Below are 17,719 nucleotides of genomic sequence, written 5' to 3' on the forward strand. Positions count from 1 at the left end.
TATGTATATTTAAAGCTATGTTTATATAGGCTGATGCCTTTGGGCTTGTGAAACTCATCCCTCTGAGACCTCAGTGGTCTGGAAACCTAAAATGTAAGCATCTTTGACATGAACAAGTGCCATGTTGCAGCTAAAATAAATATATTACCTCTGATATAAAGTAAGCAGAAGAGATTACCTGAATTATATATATTCTACATACTTCTCCTCAATTCAATTAGAAATGCTTCTTTGATCCCAAAATGAAGTGAAATGTAGCTGTAACTTTGTAATTGTAGATGTTAATGGGTGCATGTGGGAAGGCTGTCCTACATAAGATCTAGAGTCTGAAACCTCAGCTCTTGGTCAAAATCAATGATTTTGTATTATGTGCACTAAAAATCTATAAATATCTTTTGTTTTGCCTCCCGGTTTCAGGTTTTTGTAAAGAGATGCTGCCAATACATATGGAGTTACTTCATTTTATGAGTTTTTTTTTGACAGTTAGAGGTTTAACAACATCAGATGACTGATGGGGAAATATTTAAGGGTTTTTGGTTTTTATGATGCCAGAGTCATGAACCAAAAACTATCAAATTAAGACTTTGTTGTATCTTTTATGGATATTCTAGCTTTTTTCATTAAAGCACTGAACTTGCAAAAACATTAATCTTCATCCATGATGTTCCGGTGCTCATATATAGCTTATATAATGATTTTAATGGGAGGAAGCTGGTCTTAAGTGAGTTTACTTGCATTTTATTTTTTGTCAAGAAACATTACGGTCTGTTGTGCAGTGGTTAACACTGCAAATAGGTCCTACATTTTAAATTTTGGCCTGGGCTTTTCTGCATGGAGTTTGCATGCTGCTCTGCATGTGCAGATACTTTTAACCCTTTTTGATCTTGGGATCAGTCTGTTGCTCACAGTCAAATATCTTCAAAATGTGTGAGAGTTGCTTGATTTCCTCTGATAGTAATAAATATATATACCAGTGACGGCTGGTGGAGTTTTCTTCAGGAGGGTTATAAATTAAAAATAGACGTATACCAAAAACCAATCAAATGTATACTAAGTTATCAGACCAGCATATTCATATAAACGCCAACAAGAAAAAAACTTTATAAACACTGTATAAGAATAAAAACATAATTTCATGTACTTGTTTACTTTTTGTACATAAATTGTGCCCTTCTTAGGCCTTGTGTCGTAATAGACAAGAACAAAGAGCCTACATACAATTACTGGAGGGAAAAAGAAAAACAGACAAACAAAAACAAATATGCCAAGGAGTATCAAATAAAATATAATTCTAGTAATAAATTTATTCTACAGCATCAAGCTGTCCAGACTTCAAAGACCTCGAACCCTCCGAAACAGCAGGGGGCGACATTGCATCACTAGTGTAAATTTTAACCGTATCTGTCACGTGAGGAAATGTATTTAGAAGTCAATCCTGGTAGACGAGATTAAAAAAAATATTAAATCTTACGAAAAACTAAGGATAAATTAAGCTTGAAGGTCCTACATTCTTTTTCAGTTCGATTTCAGAGGTAAGCCGTTATCGCATTAATAAAACTAGCATAATTCATGCAGGCGCTACTGCTAGCTAAAAGTAAACGGTGCTTATATGTTGGCTGTGTTCACCTTTAACAAAAGCAGAGCGAATACCCGTGGGTTTAGGTAAAACCGTGTGTATAATTGGTAAAGACTGCGTACATTCATGCAAAAGTTGATAGTTTAGCTCAACTTTTGCTGCGGCGCGTGCGTTAGCCGCTAACGTTGGATGCTAGTAGCACCTGTGTCTGCCGATGTAAATGATTCAATAGAGGATGGTGGTTCTCCCCAGTTGTTTACATGGCAGAATAAATAAAACTCATATGATCCAACAGGAGTCAGAGGGGAAAGTATGTCTGCAGAGTGGGATGAACAGCAGGCTTATGAGGAGCTGCTGTACTGGGACGGACTGATCCAACGAGGCCACCGTCTCCTTCTGGAGGACTTTGACAGGTAAACGCTGAAAACACGCGATTACTATACTAGCAGAAATATATATATATAGCCAGACTATGTAATAGTTGTTGTTTTATTCTTCACATTTTCCTACAACCAAAAAGGATGCATTAGTAATGATGAGATGATGTATGAAACCACTTGAGTTTCAGCCATCGTTTATTTTTTGGGGGAAAAACCATAATGATCAGGTGCAAAATCACAATCAGCAGAATACCATGATGCTTGGATGCATTTATATCTTCTAGAGCCTTTGGTAAATGTCGTTAAAGTAATTAAATTGTTTTATTGTCACATCTGTTCAATATATATTTCAAAATGCATATTTTCTTAGAAAATTACAACCTTTCTATAGTAGCCTGTGGATGTTTTTCTCCTTATTGAAATGGCAGATGTATATCAGTAAAACAGTTAGTTGTATAATACAGACTATGAGCAGAACCACTGCCATATATTGCTTAGATGCAATATATGGCAGTGATTTGCAATCCTGCTTGGGTTTATTCTGGCTCTTTATACCCTACTGGTTGGCTTGGGATTAGCCGCTCTGGTACCAGAGGCCATGTGAGGAGCGGCTCTTCTGTATGGAAGCAAATCATTACCATATTTCAAATATTACCATATTTCCATTTATACAGCAGCTTTAGCCAAAATGTAGAATTTGCACTCTACAATTTTCTCTACAATTTTCTATAAAAGCACTTTCCTTATTATTGTTATTATTATTTTCAAACCAACTCTTCCTTGTGTTGTTACTCCTCAGGTACGAGGAGCTGCGCTACTGGTACGACTGTCTGTGCTACGAGGAGGAGCTGAGACAGTACCATGAGTACATCGCTGCTGTTCAAGACTTGGAGGAAAGACAACATCTTCAGGTTCTTTTCTTTTTTTACTCCATTAACATTTAAAATTTGCAATCTAAGGTGCTGAAGTTTAATGTCATTCCTGCATATTTTCCGTCCAAAGGGAGTCGAAATGTAGAGAATGTTTTGCTGTCATAAATGTATTATTACATAGTTTTCCAGAGCTATAAAAGATTTATTTTAGAATATTTTATTTGCAGAATAATTCTGTTTTTAAAAAATAATGTCAAGTTGTTAACTGACCAATTTTAATATTTTTTTATGTTGCAGCTTTTTGTACAGAAGCATATTGCATTGACTGAAGAAAAAAAATCTGACAGTTTATCTCATAATTACGAGATACTGATCTCGTAATTATGAGATATCTTCTCATAGTTACAAGATACAATCTCAAAATTACGGGATACGATCTTGTAATTATGAGATCCTGTCTCATAATTACGAGATAAGATTTTACAATTATGAGATAATATGTCATATTTAGGAGATCAGGAAGGGCAGTCATTGCTGAGCTACGCTACATGAAATGTAAACAATGAGTGGGTTGTAGGATTTAATATGCTTTTATTTCATTTTAGGTATGCTATACTGGGAAATACAGAAATTCCTCGATGTAGATGGAATTATTTTTAGTTTGTCTGTATTGCGCTCACTCTACTCTGACTCGCTTGAAGTCACGGTTTCTGCAGGAGCATATAAACCAGCATGGGATGCTTTATGGCTATAAATTAATGCATTTGAAATGCATTTCAGCTGGCTTGGTGGTGTCCCAAAGAACTGTCCGGTACCTTCTTAAAATCCTAGATCTCAGAGGAGTACAGCTGAGGCTTCAGAATCAGTTTAAATGACATCTTTACAGAAACCCAGGTCCCAACTTCATGGAGCATGTCGATTCATAAGACAAACTAAAACCAAACTGAATCTGTTTTAATGGAGATGTTGACGGGATTTCACTTATGGTCATATGGCTGCATGATTGCCCCACAAGTAGTAACCCCAGGATTATAGCTGGGTACTTTATCGATGAAGTAAAAAAAAACAGGAGCGGAGCTCCAGAGCGTATCAGGTCAGCCTTGGGTGCAGAGAACTGTTCAGTGGAACAGATGCAGATATTTTTAAGAAGTAATCATGAAGACCAGTTTTCTGAGAGATGCTTCATTATTGGCTCAAGTAATCATACCCATATATTTATATAAGACCTCTTAATTATGAGATCTTATCTCGTAATTACGAGATGCTGATCTCGTAATAATGAGATGTCAGATTTTTTTTCTTTGGTAAATGCAATAGGCTTCGGTATTGTTGCTTCTAAAATAAAATTGTCAAATTTATAGATATGCAAATTCCTAGTTCTGTTTTTCCAAGGTATTTATGCACATAACTCTTGATATATTTTGGTCTGCATATGAAACTTTTATTTATTACTTTTATTTAATTTAATTTAAAGTTTGCAGCAATATAAAACTACAAACCTATAAATGTGTATGACAAAACAAAACTAAACTAGATGGAATTTATTTACCGTTATAAATCAGATTGCTTATATGATCTTATAATGAAAATTTTGAAAATAGTTTTTTGTATATTCATTTTTTTATTTCGCATTTTTGTTTTGTTCTTTTATTTTGCAATAAAGGAGGTGGTGGGTCCTCCAAAAAAAAGCGGGCCTCTGAATCGTATGGTGATGACCAAGCATGCTGAAGTGTATCCTTCAGCAGAGGAGCTGCAGGGCGTGCAGATGATCATTTCCCATGTGGAGCATGCCTTTAAAGCAGTGTCAGAGCAGATTGATGGTGGGAGGTAAGCAAGATGCCCAAAGGGCTCTGATCTTATGCGCTTAGATAAAACTGCATCAAAACTAAAACATAACCTTTAACGGTGGATTGAAAAAGAATCACAAATCAATCCCAGTCAAATTTACAGTCAGACTTTTAACAGCATTCTCTTTACTTTGAGTTCGGCTTTAAAATCCAAAATTCTTTCTTTGTTTCTCCTGCTAGTGCCAGAGGTGAAGACCGTGTTCTGCGTGGCCTGATGAGGGTTGGTCTGGTTGCCAAAGGACTCATTCTAAAAGGAGACAAAGATCTGCAGCTAGTGTTGCTTTGTTCCACCTGGCCTACAATCACTTTATTTAATCAAGTGACTGACATTTTAACCAAGCAGCTAGAGGTAGATTTTCATGTCTGCACTCATTTGATGGCACATTAAAAACATGTTAATCAGACCTGCAGTACAGACCAAAAGTTTAGACACATCTTCTCATTCAAAGAGTTTTTATTTTCATGACTATGAGAATTAAAGATTCACACTGCTCATCAAGAGAATGCTAGGAGTGTGCAAAGCAGTAATCAAAGCAAGAGGTGGCTACTTTGAAGAACCTAGAATATAAGACATATTTTCAGTTGATTCCCACTTTTTTGTTATATAATTCCACGTGTTAATTCATAGCTTTGATGCATTCAGTCATGAAACTAAAGAAAACTCTGATTGAGAAGGTGTGTCCAAACTTTTGGTCTGTACTGTAACTTGTTCTTATTTTTTTACTAGGTAATTTCAGCTGGAACATACACTGTAAGCCCATCTCCAGAGGAGGCAGCCATTGTGGTAAAAAGTAACAAGGAGCCACACCTGACTGTTTCTGTCAAGCTGACATCACCTCTTGTTCGGAATGAGGAGAAGAATGACACTACCGAGGGGGAAGGTGCGTATTTTCTGATCAGATGGAGCTCAGCTTTTATAGGCCTGTTCTGCGTGTTCTCAGAACGCTGGCGTTGTACGTCTCCACTGATCTATGACTGCGATGAATATTATCCTGATATTCCCCTGGGTGTGGCTCGGCAGTATCGGCGAAGGCATTTTTTGTTTCAGCAGATCTGATTAGCCGTCTGAAATAAAAACCTGACCTTCACCTCTGAAGAGTGAGTTATTTCTCATTAAGACTAATATGGGTCATGTACCAGTTATTCCTAAAATACCCTCATTTAATTTCAGCAGTGAATTCTCTTTTTTCGAAAAATAAGTTTTGCCCCATCAGAAGGCACCGTGTGTCTGAATGTTTTGCTTTCATAGAACGTTTCTGGCTTTAAGCCTCAATGGAAGTGGGGGAAAAAACAGATATGGCCAGTTATTATATAACTTAAATCATAAGATGCTTAAAGAGAGACTGGTTGTTTGGCTGTTAGATTTTACAGCTTAGTGAGCAGCATTCCTTAATTATAGAGGGTCATGTATTTTTTTTTATGACATTTATTTGTGAAATGGTCCTAACTAAAGGGTCTCTCCTCTTCCATCTCCTAACAAATCTTTTGGAAGGCGGTGGTTAACCTAGCAGGAACAATAGATCCTGATCAGAGCTGTAGCCTCAGTGACTCTCATGTATGTAGCAAACATGCATACTCCTTTTTTACACACTTTTATAAATCAAGACATATGGGTGCTCTCCAATTCTGCGCTAGGTCTCAGTTTTTGTACAAAACTTTAAGTCCAGTTAGGCTTGTGCATGGGAAGTTAATTTTGGTAGGGCAAGAATATGTTGATGGTTTGTGCATGTGTGTAAATACTTAATGATTATCCTTCACCATATTGAAGCCACACCCAGTGCCCTTTATCTCATAGCTCAGTGACGTCTGTACAGCGACTATCTTAGACTCAGGCCTGTCAGCTAACGGCTAACGTGGGCTCCTCGCCCACCTGACAGTCCTGACGCTGTTTTGTCACATGCTACTATTTCAGGAGTTACGTTACCTGTGTAGTAGCTAATAACGTGCTCATGCTGGTTCCATTGGCTGAGTTGTGTTTTCCATGTTTAATGTCCAAAACTCTGCAAGAATAACTAGTCAAAGCGCGGATTGCATGCCTTTGGTGCTAATTATGTACATTTAAAACCAGCTGCTGCAAAACTGATTCTGTGGTTTTAAACTATTTTAATCCATTGGAGCAAAAAAAAAGATAGAATTTAAAAATATACAGCATCTAAAAGAGTTTGATTTGAAACAGTCTGGCTAATAATCGCTGTAAAACTTGCTTTGTATTGGTAACAAACCGATAAAAGTTTTTTTTTGTAAACGTTTTTTTGTAAACTTTTGCTCTGTTTACATTTTCTTCAGCATTTCATATTTAGTTTGCTTAGTAGCAGCTAGCTTGATTTAAACTGCCATTTCTGTAAGTACTCCCTAGAGGAAGTACTGATTAATAAATGAATCTGTACCTAAACATGTTGCGCTGTGAGAAAGCAAAATGACCTCTAAATCAGCAGTTACACTGAACAGCTACAGACCACCAATTCCAGCTGAAAAGATTTTCTTTAAAATAACAGATTTCGCCAAGAGCGGCCGTTCAGTGCAGTAAATCCAGCTTTAGTGGTGAAGTTTCCAAACGCTGCCAACACACTGCTGGGTAACAAGCTGCAGTCTCAAAAGAATGACTTCCTATTACCTCTTAAAAGTCCTCCTCTCTCTCTGAGCTTTGAAGAATTACCGATATAAAAGAATATCAGTACAATCTCAAACAAATAAGTTATTTTTCCCAGATCTTCCTACATCTCAATTCTTCCTGACTCTCTTTTCAAATACCTCATTGACCTAGAAAATGTGCAAGTCTTCATGCAGTAGCAGCTTTTCTCCTTAGAGTATTATCAGTTAGTGATTAGTATGGTGCTATTACTGACTGAGAGGTAAACGTGTTTTTTTCCCTCAATGTGTCCCGTGAAGTTTAAAAAAAAACTACCGTATATTTCAGTTACCTGTAAGTTTTTAATTGTACTCATTGCACGGAACAGTAATTCTGCAGGTTTATAAAGCTTTAAAGTTAAATATCTCTTAATATTTAAGACTTGCTATTGAACAACTCAGCATGCTGATTGAAGTAAAACGCATGGGTACGGCCGCTTCTTTTTTTTAAACATGTAGAGAAATGTAGTCTAAAAGAGCCACTTTTTTTCATCTGGCGAAAAATTTGTTAGAATAAGAATTCATATAAAATAAATGCCAGTTGGGAATGTACCTAAATTATATTTTATCCAACACAAAGCCTTATTCTGTCCCTTGTTTTCTCTTTTTTTTTGGTTGAAGCCTCCTTTGGGCAGGGAAATAATCAGTTCTGCTGCAGTGTGGGACAGACGTGATTTTTTTTTTTTCCTCTATGCTTGTGATTTCAAACTGACTGCTTTACAGTTTGTGAAGTTTTGTAGGACGGCTGGACCTTTGACCAACTGGACTCACTGTCTCAGGAAGTGGAGGGCAGCAAACCCAAGCCGTGAAGCTGATGGAAAGGGGTTTTTATTCATAGTGCAGACACTTTCACAACAAGCAGTTGTGAACGATACCCTTGTTTTTTCACTCAGTAAAACAAAAGGTTGTGCAGATCTTTGGTAGATGATTTCAACTGGCTGAGAGCAAAGACTCCAACATCAGGTGTCCTAAGACTTTCTTCCCTGCTTCTGCTGGTTTGGGAAAAGCTGCCTTCCCTGAGCTGCGAGACAGAGCCAACCCCCTTGGTCAAACTGTACCTTTTCTTCTTACCCCACCTCGTCAATAGAAACGCAAACTGTCAGCGCTCCGCCGGACGTTCTGGACAGGCAGAAATGTCTAACTGCCTTGGCGTCTCTCCGCCACGCCAAGTGGTTCCAGGTTTGCATTCACGTCATTATCTTTAATTCATCTCTCCTTGTTTTCTGTCCATGTAGAGACAGTGACACTTATCAGTTTTCACATATTATATAATACCTTTAAAACCTCAGATTTGAAGTGCTTAAACAGTTAAAGGATGACTTGCTAATCAATACCAATGACAAATATGGATCTCATTGGTATTGATTGGATTAAAACTGAACACTTTCTGCTTTCACGCTAGCAATGTGCAAAGATCATTAAATATTGTAGTTGATTTTGATGGATTTCGTTGCTCAACGTTTGTTTTGTTTTATTCTTTCATGAAAACTTTGAAATCACAGAAGTAAGATCTTTTTAGAGCAGACAGGCTTTCTGACTCAGCTGGATTTTTTTCTCTTTTTTTTCTTTTATTTTATTTTTTTGCTCCAGGCTAAAGTCAGCAATCTGAGTTCTGCCGTCATTGTGATCCGGATAATGAGGGATTTGTGTAAACGTGTTCCTGATTGGTCGCCCCTCTCAGAATGGGTGAGAGATGCATTGATTTACCTAAATAATGTAGCGTTGGTGGATGTTTTTTTTTTTTTTTTTCTTTATCTGCTGCTCATAAGGGATCAGTTAAAGGTGTAGTGGAAGGTTTTTGGGAATTTTTAAATAGACACGCCCTCTCCACTTTAAAAAAAAAATAAAAATGGACATGAACAACCCTTTAGGCATTCCCGAGAGAAAACATATAATAAACAGCGTGCAAGAGCGTGCACAAGCCCATTCCTCCTCGTGCACGCTTTGTTTAAAAGTTGCTCTTTGAATCATTCATACAAGCTTACTTTCTAAAAGAAGATTAGCAAATTTTCCACTATGTCAGAATCACCACCTGTAAGTGAAAATGGGGACTAGCACGTATAGATATCACCAGAATGATTGACAATTAGGAGAACCACTTATTTTGATCATCCACCCGGGAAAAGAAAATCCTCCATTATACATTTTTACTTTGATTATAGCTTAAAAGGAAAAGTGCAGTCTAAAGCTCCAGGCAGGGTATTTATAAGGAAATGCATTAAGCCTAAAGAATGGTAACTATATATTGACACAAGTTGAGGTGGTCCTTTAGAGCTACTTTAAGATTGCAATGTACAGGTTTTTGCTAAAACATCATTGTCAGGGAGCTTCAAACTCTTCAGACTGAGTGGCTTCTGGCTAAGTACTAGAACACTGCTCTGAAAAGCCTGAGCTAAAATTTGCTGCTATGCCTAACGACATGTCAAATGCCTGTTGGAGGAATATTTGATGAAGAAACGAAGATTAATCTAGATGACATGATACAAGTATGATCAAAAGGAATTCTGCTTCAGATGAGCTTCCACCCCAAACAGGTTTTAAATTTGTTTGGAAGGGGTTAAAGACCAATCTGCAACTTTTCTTAAAAACTGTTTTTCAAAAATAATGCATCTATAAGACATATCTGCATTTACTGCGACACACGCAGACGAGCATAAACCAACCTTAAGATTTCTGGCATTTATTCTGCCACTTTTTACCTGAACAGGTAATTTTAATGTTATGCATTATAGAACCTGGCAAACGGCACAAACAGGATGAGTGGGAGCATTTAGTGTCATTGAATGGATATCAGGAGTTAAACGGGTAGCCATCACATTTAAGCAGATTGAAGCAGCCTTAAGTAGTATTCTTGAGTTGGGCTCACCCTACAGGACCTTTTAAAAATAGCACTGTTGTAAACACTGACAGCTAGAAGATGCAGATCACATGGGTAGTATTTTAGTTCATCTAATGTAAACTAGTGTATAGCAGCCTTTTCACTGTAAAAAAAAATGTACTTTTACGTTAGTCTGCTACTCGAGTGAAAAGTTTTTTTTTTTGTTTTTTTTTATTGCTGTCATAAGATCATACAGCTTTTCCATGTTTCTTAGCTGCACGCTAAAAATCAATCTCTCTGCAGATTAGCAGATGTATATTTCTGACATTGTCAGGTCCGCATCAGTTTTTCTCCTTCTTTTTGTTTGTCTGAAGTCACTCCTGTTGGAATTATGTCCCGATTGGAGTCATTTTTTGTCTCTCTTTACTCTTCTGACAGATGTTTTCCTGGTCTTTTATTTTTTTGCTGGATCCAACCTGACACAAACCTCGAAAATAAAAAAGCTATTTAATAATTAGCTAACAATAACTGAAGCTAGTGGCTCTATATTAGTTTTTTTATCTTACAGCAAAAACAACAACAGAGCCATTAGACTGCTTTCAGCTCAGAGACACAGAAAGTTAAAAGTGAGGTTTTCTTTCCAGAGCTAGTAGCGGGAGGTGATAAACCTCTCAATCATTTTATAAACACTTTGATTTTGATCATACGGACTCAGAAGAGGAATTGTTAATATATTATATTGATGTTACTAAGTGCCGCTATAACTTCATACATCTGTTATGGCAGTTAAGATTTTATTTTCTTTAATTTGTTGGTCCAAAGGATGTGCTTTAGGTGCAACTTTATTGGTAAAAAAGGTGAAAGTCAGAGATTGAACAAGCCATCTTTCATTTAGTTATATTCATCATTTATTATCATATTAATCTTTAAAATGGTTATATCCAACTCTGCACCACCTTTAAGTAAAAAAGGTTTCTAAATCCTTTGGTCTTCACTTCTGCTTCTTTAAATGTGTTTTTAGTTAAAGTTTTCTCCTCAACAGTGTCTAATTTAATGTTGTTTTAAAAAATTTTTCTTGTAGTCTCTTGAACTTCTGGTAGAGAAAGCTATCAGCACATGTGAGCGGCCGATGGCAGTAGGTGAATCCTTCCGCAGAGTTTTAGAGTGCTTTGCTTCTGGAATCCTCCTGGAAGGTCAGTTTCTCTTTATATCAGATGCTATGGAAACCAGCATAGATATCCAAACTGAAACGTTTGTGTTTAAAGACGGCCCAGGCATAAGGGACCCATGTGAAAAGGAAGACTTTGATGCCACTGCTGATCTGACTGTGCAGCAGCGTGAAGACATCACAAAGAGTGCTCAGGTATAGTGAGGCAACAAAAGCATGGAAGCACGAGATCACATCCAGGGATTAAAAGTAACTGTTGACTTTTTTCTCAGTTTGAATTTTTTTTGGCGGGTCTTTTGCATTTATGTATGGCATCAATCAGAATCAGACATCCTTTAATAATCCCAGAGGGAAATTACAAGATTCTGCCAAATACCTACTGCCAGGGGCAGCTCTACTTCATGCAGACGCTGATTAACGTCTCCTCACGCACATGTGTAGCACGTTGCATGTGTAAATAGAATACCACAGTGCCCCATTATATCAAACATAAGCGCTTGTTCCTTCTCTTTGCGTGTATGGCTTAACTTCTACGCTTGGCAGCCTTCTGCCTCCCCACCTGTTTCTGCACTTTGAAGGACTTACCCACCGGACAAAGCAACCCGCCTATAGTCGGCTACTTTTCAGGAGATCGTCCTTTTTAAAGGTGTAGTGGAGGATCTTCATGGATTTTTCATGGACACCCTACAGCCAATCAGAATCCAGTATTCACCCAGACCATGTTATATCAATGATGAAGTTTTTAACCAACTTCCAACTCTTTAAAGAAGCAGTTAGCCTCAAGTTGCTTTGCTGGTAGGACGAAGAGTACAGCCTGAAGAGGCAGGATTCCCTAAATAGTAGCTAATCACTGATAAGTTGCTTTGTCCAGTGGGTAACACCTTCAAAGTGACAAAAGCGCTCAGACACATTCTTCTTCCAGCATGCCAGTGCAGCAACATTCAAACAGCTCATCTTTAGCCTTTCTGACCGGACCGTATTCTGCCAGGATTTCACTGGCTTGTCCAAATCCTATGCAATAAATCCTGTCAGGTTTTTTTTTCTTTTCGTCTTGCACATCCTTTTCTTCTTATGCCCAAAACCTGCTGCTTATGTTGAGATTTCATCAAACATAATCTCACTTACGATCCAACTTGCAATTATTTTTTATGTATTACTATTACGTGGGTTGTTGCTAATGACTAGCGTCAATTAAACGAATACGAATACAAGTGTGTTTACTAAGAAAAACGTTAATTTATTTTCTTCTTATTTTACCCACTTTAGTTGCAATAAAGTCAGCTTAATTTTCATTTTTATTCAGTTTGCCTTGAGGCTGTGTGCCTTTGGACAGATGCACAAAGTGCTGGGGATGGACAACAAACTACAAAAATCCCAGAAATATTTGAAATACTGCCGCAAAGGAAGTACAGGTACAGGATGATGGAGATGTTCTGTTGAGTCAGTTTGATCAAAGGTTGACTTCTTTGATTTGCTTCTTTGGTTTAATGCAGTCCAGATACCACCTGTTTCTCGCTACGTCCTCCCAGTTAAGAGACCTTATTCAGCAGTGGAGGACGAACAGGATGACCCCAAACCAGAAAGCAAAGAGAGGAAGTTTGAAAATGTTTTCCCAGCTAAACACTGTGAGTAATAACTGTGTTAAATCATTAAGGAAATGGAAACGTATGGCAAGCTGAAAAAAGGAGAGCTGACAATTGTTTATTTTTCACTATAAAATTAGATTTTCATTCTAATTCCAAAGTTAATATTTGTGCAAGTCAGATGTTTATAAGTCAAAGGTGTTGCCTGAGTTCTTTCTGTTTTCTCACCTCTTTTTTTTCTGTTATAGTCGATCCCAACATAAATCCTGTGATGCGTCTAAACCAGTACCAGCCTCGCCTGGAGTACCACCTTGTCTCGCAAACTGGTCCGGTCCACGAGCCGGTGTTCACCATGTCCGTGGAAGTGAAGGGAAAAACCTACGAGGCATCTGGACCTTCCAAACGAGCTGCCAAGCTAAATGTTGCCATCAAGGTAAGGTGATAAATCTCCTCTATAGATGCGACATCAGGCTGCAGCCCTATCCCACAGTTATCATGGTTGCTCAGGTTTTCCATCACTCTGCTCCTAGGGTTTGTTTAAGTTAATTTTCTAATCAGTCAATCTGTCTGGGGCGGGGGTCTCAGGTGTTCAGATTTTTTTTCCTCCAGCTCCTCAGGGTTAGTGTAATGCTAAACTATCTTTGATTTCTTCCAAAGTAATGCTTATACTGCATCCAAAGTAGATATTTCATTTTTTTTTTATGATGGAGATTAAGATATAGACCGAAATGAAAAGACACATAGACCTTGCTAAAGTCATTGCCCCATGTCTGTTTAGTAAAATAAGAGGAAAATGTTGCCTTGTATTTCCATAAAGGATTTTTTTATTCTTTCCTTTTATATTTTTGCGTTTTTAGTTCACATTGTTTTAAATGTAGTTCTCTTTGTGTAATTTGTGTTCATATGAGTCCATATGAGGCAACTCAAAATTTCAGGGGTTTTGACAAAAGCAAAACTGGCATAACCAGGTAAGAGTGCACTAGATTGGTGCTTTTAAATCCAGTGGTACAAACTTTTCTTCGGAGGGAGCATGACCCTGAACCCCAGAGGGATTTAATTCTTCACCTTTTTTTAGCACTGAAATGTTTTCACCGTTGCTCTTTGAGCAAGCTGTATGTTATATTGTCTGTACATTCCTGTTGGCAATTATTTCAATAATTCATTTAATCCCACCAATCTTTTCAGCCCCAAATGTGTTTTAATGAGATGTCAGATAATGTGTGTGAGTGGCCTAATTTTCCTCCGTGGAGCATAGAGTAGCCATTTATGCTTACTGTGGTCGGCTTTTTTTTTTTTTTTTGTTAATTAAAAGAAAGAGAAAAATATTACCCATTTGTTAGAATTTGAAATTGCAAAAAAAAAAGTTGATTGGCAGAACACCAGCGATCACTTTCACTCCGGTATGCTTGCTAAGCTAACATTAAACATTAGCCGCTACCTAAGCAGAAGGTTTAACCGTCTACCTTCCTTTCCTATCCACAGGCCCTGAAAGATCTTGGTCTTCCAACAGGCCTGGAGTCCAAGTCAGAGTCGAGTGGCGATTCTGATTCGCAAAAAGCCGACACAGCTGGACCCTCTACTACCGCAGAGGAGGTGAAGGCTTTGTTTTATCCCTCTTTTGAGAAACATATACAATGCCTGAAGAGATCAGAACTGTTTGGTTTTATTTTTCAGTTATATTCATCTTTTAACAGGTTGGTCAGGGTCCCCTTCTAACTAAGAATGGGAAGAATCCTGTGATGGAGCTCAATGAGAAGCGCCGCAGCCTGAAGTATGTGGTGCTTAAAGAAACTGGGAGGTCCAGCGCCAAGTCCTTCGTCATGCAGGTGAGTCAGCAGATATGTCTGTACACTGTAAGTCTCAATATCTGTTTATATTATAAAGTTTTCTAAACAGCGATTCAACAAAGGGTGCTTGGCTGGAATTAGACACAACCACCTGATTAAAAAAATAGATGAATTGAAAAATGAATCTTGATACCAAGAGTATGATGGTTTTCTTTCTTTTAAATAAAGCTGAATCTGATTTTAAAGCAATTAAAGCATAACCTGAGAAATTAATCAAAACAAAGAAAGCCAAGTGGAAAATTTAGACTAAGTTTAAAGGTGTTTCTTGGTTGAAAGATTGGGCTGGGTGGCCATCTTTACAGAATAAAGCTGCAGTTTATGTTTACATCAGACTTTAGGTCCCTTAATAAAATACAACATTTTTACAGGTCATATTCTCAACAGTGAAATGGCACAGGTTAAAGAACGCTCTTTCCTCTCCTGTGTCTCAGGTGGAAGTTGACGGGCAGAAGTTTCAAGGAACAGGCTCCAATAAAAAGGAAGCGAAGGCTCATGCTGCCCTCGCTGCTCTGGAAAAGTTATTCCCAGACGATGACGGAGCTTCAACCAGCAACCGAATGCCAGCAAAGAAGAAGGTCGTATACACCGACATGGTAACTTAAAAAGTTTTTCCTTCTCTTTTGTATTGACAGACCACTTTCATTTAAACCATTTCTAATTTAATGCTAAACAGCACATCCCAGGATTTGGCACAATCCGTGGTATTCCGTCAGACACCGGATCGCGTGGCTGGGGTCCTAACAGAGGGGGCCACGGCAGGGGCCGGGGACGAGGCCAGGGCCAGCCTTTTGCAGCAGGAGCCAGTTATAACAAAAGTAGGTTTTCCACTGATTAGATATGTAACAAGGAGCTTCTCTTTAAGGAAACCTACTGAAATGCTTTTTAATTTTTATTATAGCCAACTACAGCTATGAGAGCAGCTCTGGCACAGGCTACCGTAAGTATTTAAACACCCTGTATTATTACCCCATTTACACTACCCTTGAAAAACCGTGCTGAGACCGCTCCGAGCTCAGTAACTGAGATAACTTATCGTGTGTAAATGGAAAGCAAACTGGACTAAACCGAGTTAGACACAACCGAACTGAGCTAACTGCAAACCAGTTCCAGAGGTGGGCTCAGCTCGGTTTTTCCCCTGGCTCGGGTCTCTGATAACAAGAGCGCATGAGCAGAATGCGTCATCTCCGTCTGACTGCACATCCCGATTCACACTCCATTCCAGTAGTTGGCGGTAATGCCCCTCCGGAAGTTGCTTGCCAACCAACACAAAACAGAAGAACAACAACTATAAACAACTATTAACATCCACGAAAGGTTGCCGTCTTTGCCTGGCCCTTCGCAAACACCAAAGCACAGCAATAATAATCGAGCATAACTTTCTGAATGTGACGGGCACCGCCATTTTGATTTGTTTGATTCCCTCTTTCTTCGTCTTCTTCTTCTTGTGTTTTACGGTGGTTGGCAAACAACTTTTGATGCATTACCGCCACCAACTGCTTGATTTCCTCCTTCAATACTGGCAGTAATACCGCAGATCGTCACTAGGAGGAGAGGAACCAAGACAGCGTGATGTGTAAACGGTCGCCAGAAACGAGCTCGGCCTGGTTAACTGATCCGAGCTCGGACGGTCACGGCATGGCTCGGTTTTTCAAGGGTAGTGTAAATGGGGTATATATGTGGCCTTAAGGTTAGATTAAGATGTAGAAGAAGCAGAACAGCTCAATTAATCATCTCTGGATGTGTGAAATCCTGCACCGGTGATTTCCTTGATTTTTTTTATTTTTCACTGTTTTTCAGATAAACTGTACAGTCCTGCCTGCAGCGCAAGTCAAAACACAGACATGGCAGGATTGGACGGCACCGGCTACGGTACCTTTTACCCAGAAAGCAGCTCCACCTACTCCTCCCCACCAGCATCCAACTTCAGCAGCACAAAGGGACAGAGCTACCACTCCATGCCTCCTCCTGTTGACCAGCAGAGCCCATACAGCTATGGGTACGGAGAGGAAAAGAAGAAAATGCTGACCCAAAGCACTCCTGTGGGTCAGGGAGGAAACTCCTCTGGCTACAGCACAGCCTATCCCAGTTCTGTTACAGGAGGACATTCATACAATAACTATGGTAACAGCCAGCTGAGGTTTAAATGCTCATTTAAAGTTGAAACGCTGTTAGAGGAGGTTGAATAATGTCTTGATGGTCTACTCTCTACACAGGTTGGGGAAACCAGCAAGGATTCGGCACAAACCAGAACTATGGAGGCCAGAACCAGGGCTCTTACTCTGGATACGACATGTATTACTGAAGTGATGATAACGCTAAAAAGTCTGGCTACAGCGAAGATAATCCAGAGAAAACAGTTGTGATATTCTAATTCTGTTTCCTTTTATCACTCTACATGTGCTTTTTTTTTATTTTTTTTTTATAGATGGTTGTAAAAATGTTCCTTTTGTTTGTATGTTTAACTCATCAAATAGAAACTGCTTTTGTTCTAGTTCATTAGGTTGTGATTCTGATTTAAAAGTTTGATGGCTTGAATAAAGACGCTCTTACCTTGTTCTAGGAAACCATTGTGTGTTTATTAACTTGACGTCAGTCTTCATACCCATCTTTTCCTTTTAGACATGTTTCATCCACATCCTTTCTCTTTCCATCCATTGCATTTTTTCCCATTTATTTTAATTTCTCCATCATCTTTCATCCACTTTCTGTCTCTCATCCTATCCCTCTCTCCATCTGTTAAGCTTCCATTTTGTCATTATTCAACTGTCTAAATTTTCCTCCATTAAACCAGAAAATATTTTCTATAATCCTTAGAAATATATTGTTCTTAGAAAAGTGGGAATTTAGTTCTTAAACATGAAAGCTAAACATATTACTAAGAATCCCTTAGAGGCTTGACTTTGGTTTTCCAATGCAATCGGATGACGCTTAAGGAATTTAACAAGTGAATTTTTGCACTTGTTTTTAAAATGATTTAAGGTGCAATCCATTTTCTATTTT

At 38.4% G+C, this 17,719-nt stretch overlaps 1 protein-coding gene across 4 annotated transcripts; it reads left to right on the plus strand.

The window, feature by feature from the left end:
• Positions 1–1,383: 1,383 nt before the first annotated feature.
• On the plus strand, positions 1,384–17,283 carry LOC107096628 (interleukin enhancer-binding factor 3-like). 4 transcript variants are annotated; one of them, XM_015393364.1, is made up of 20 exons: positions 1,384–1,532; positions 1,872–1,989; positions 2,756–2,867; positions 4,492–4,655; positions 4,856–5,024; positions 5,403–5,556; positions 8,391–8,482; positions 8,894–8,989; positions 11,203–11,314; positions 11,387–11,484; positions 12,593–12,701; positions 12,783–12,914; positions 13,121–13,305; positions 14,355–14,465; positions 14,567–14,698; positions 15,151–15,312; positions 15,393–15,534; positions 15,618–15,656; positions 16,517–16,840; positions 16,933–17,283. In XM_015393364.1, the coding sequence occupies exons 2-20, from the start codon at positions 1,889–1,891 to the stop codon at positions 17,019–17,021; spliced, it is 2,523 nt and encodes an 840-aa protein (XP_015248850.1). In that variant the 5' UTR covers positions 1,384–1,532; positions 1,872–1,888; the 3' UTR covers positions 17,022–17,283. The 4 variants fall into 4 exon arrangements, with proteins under 4 accessions (XP_015248850.1, XP_015248851.1, XP_015248852.1 ...); XM_015393365.1 differs by having other exon boundaries at positions 15,151–15,294; XM_015393366.1 differs by having other exon boundaries at positions 12,819–12,914.
• The last annotated feature ends 436 nt before the right edge of the window (positions 17,284–17,719 follow it).

The sequence above is a fragment of the Cyprinodon variegatus genome, unplaced genomic scaffold, assembly GCF_000732505.1.
Source record: "Cyprinodon variegatus isolate N-32 unplaced genomic scaffold, C_variegatus-1.0 Scaffold638, whole genome shotgun sequence".
Taxonomy (NCBI): domain Eukaryota; kingdom Metazoa; phylum Chordata; class Actinopteri; order Cyprinodontiformes; family Cyprinodontidae; genus Cyprinodon; species Cyprinodon variegatus.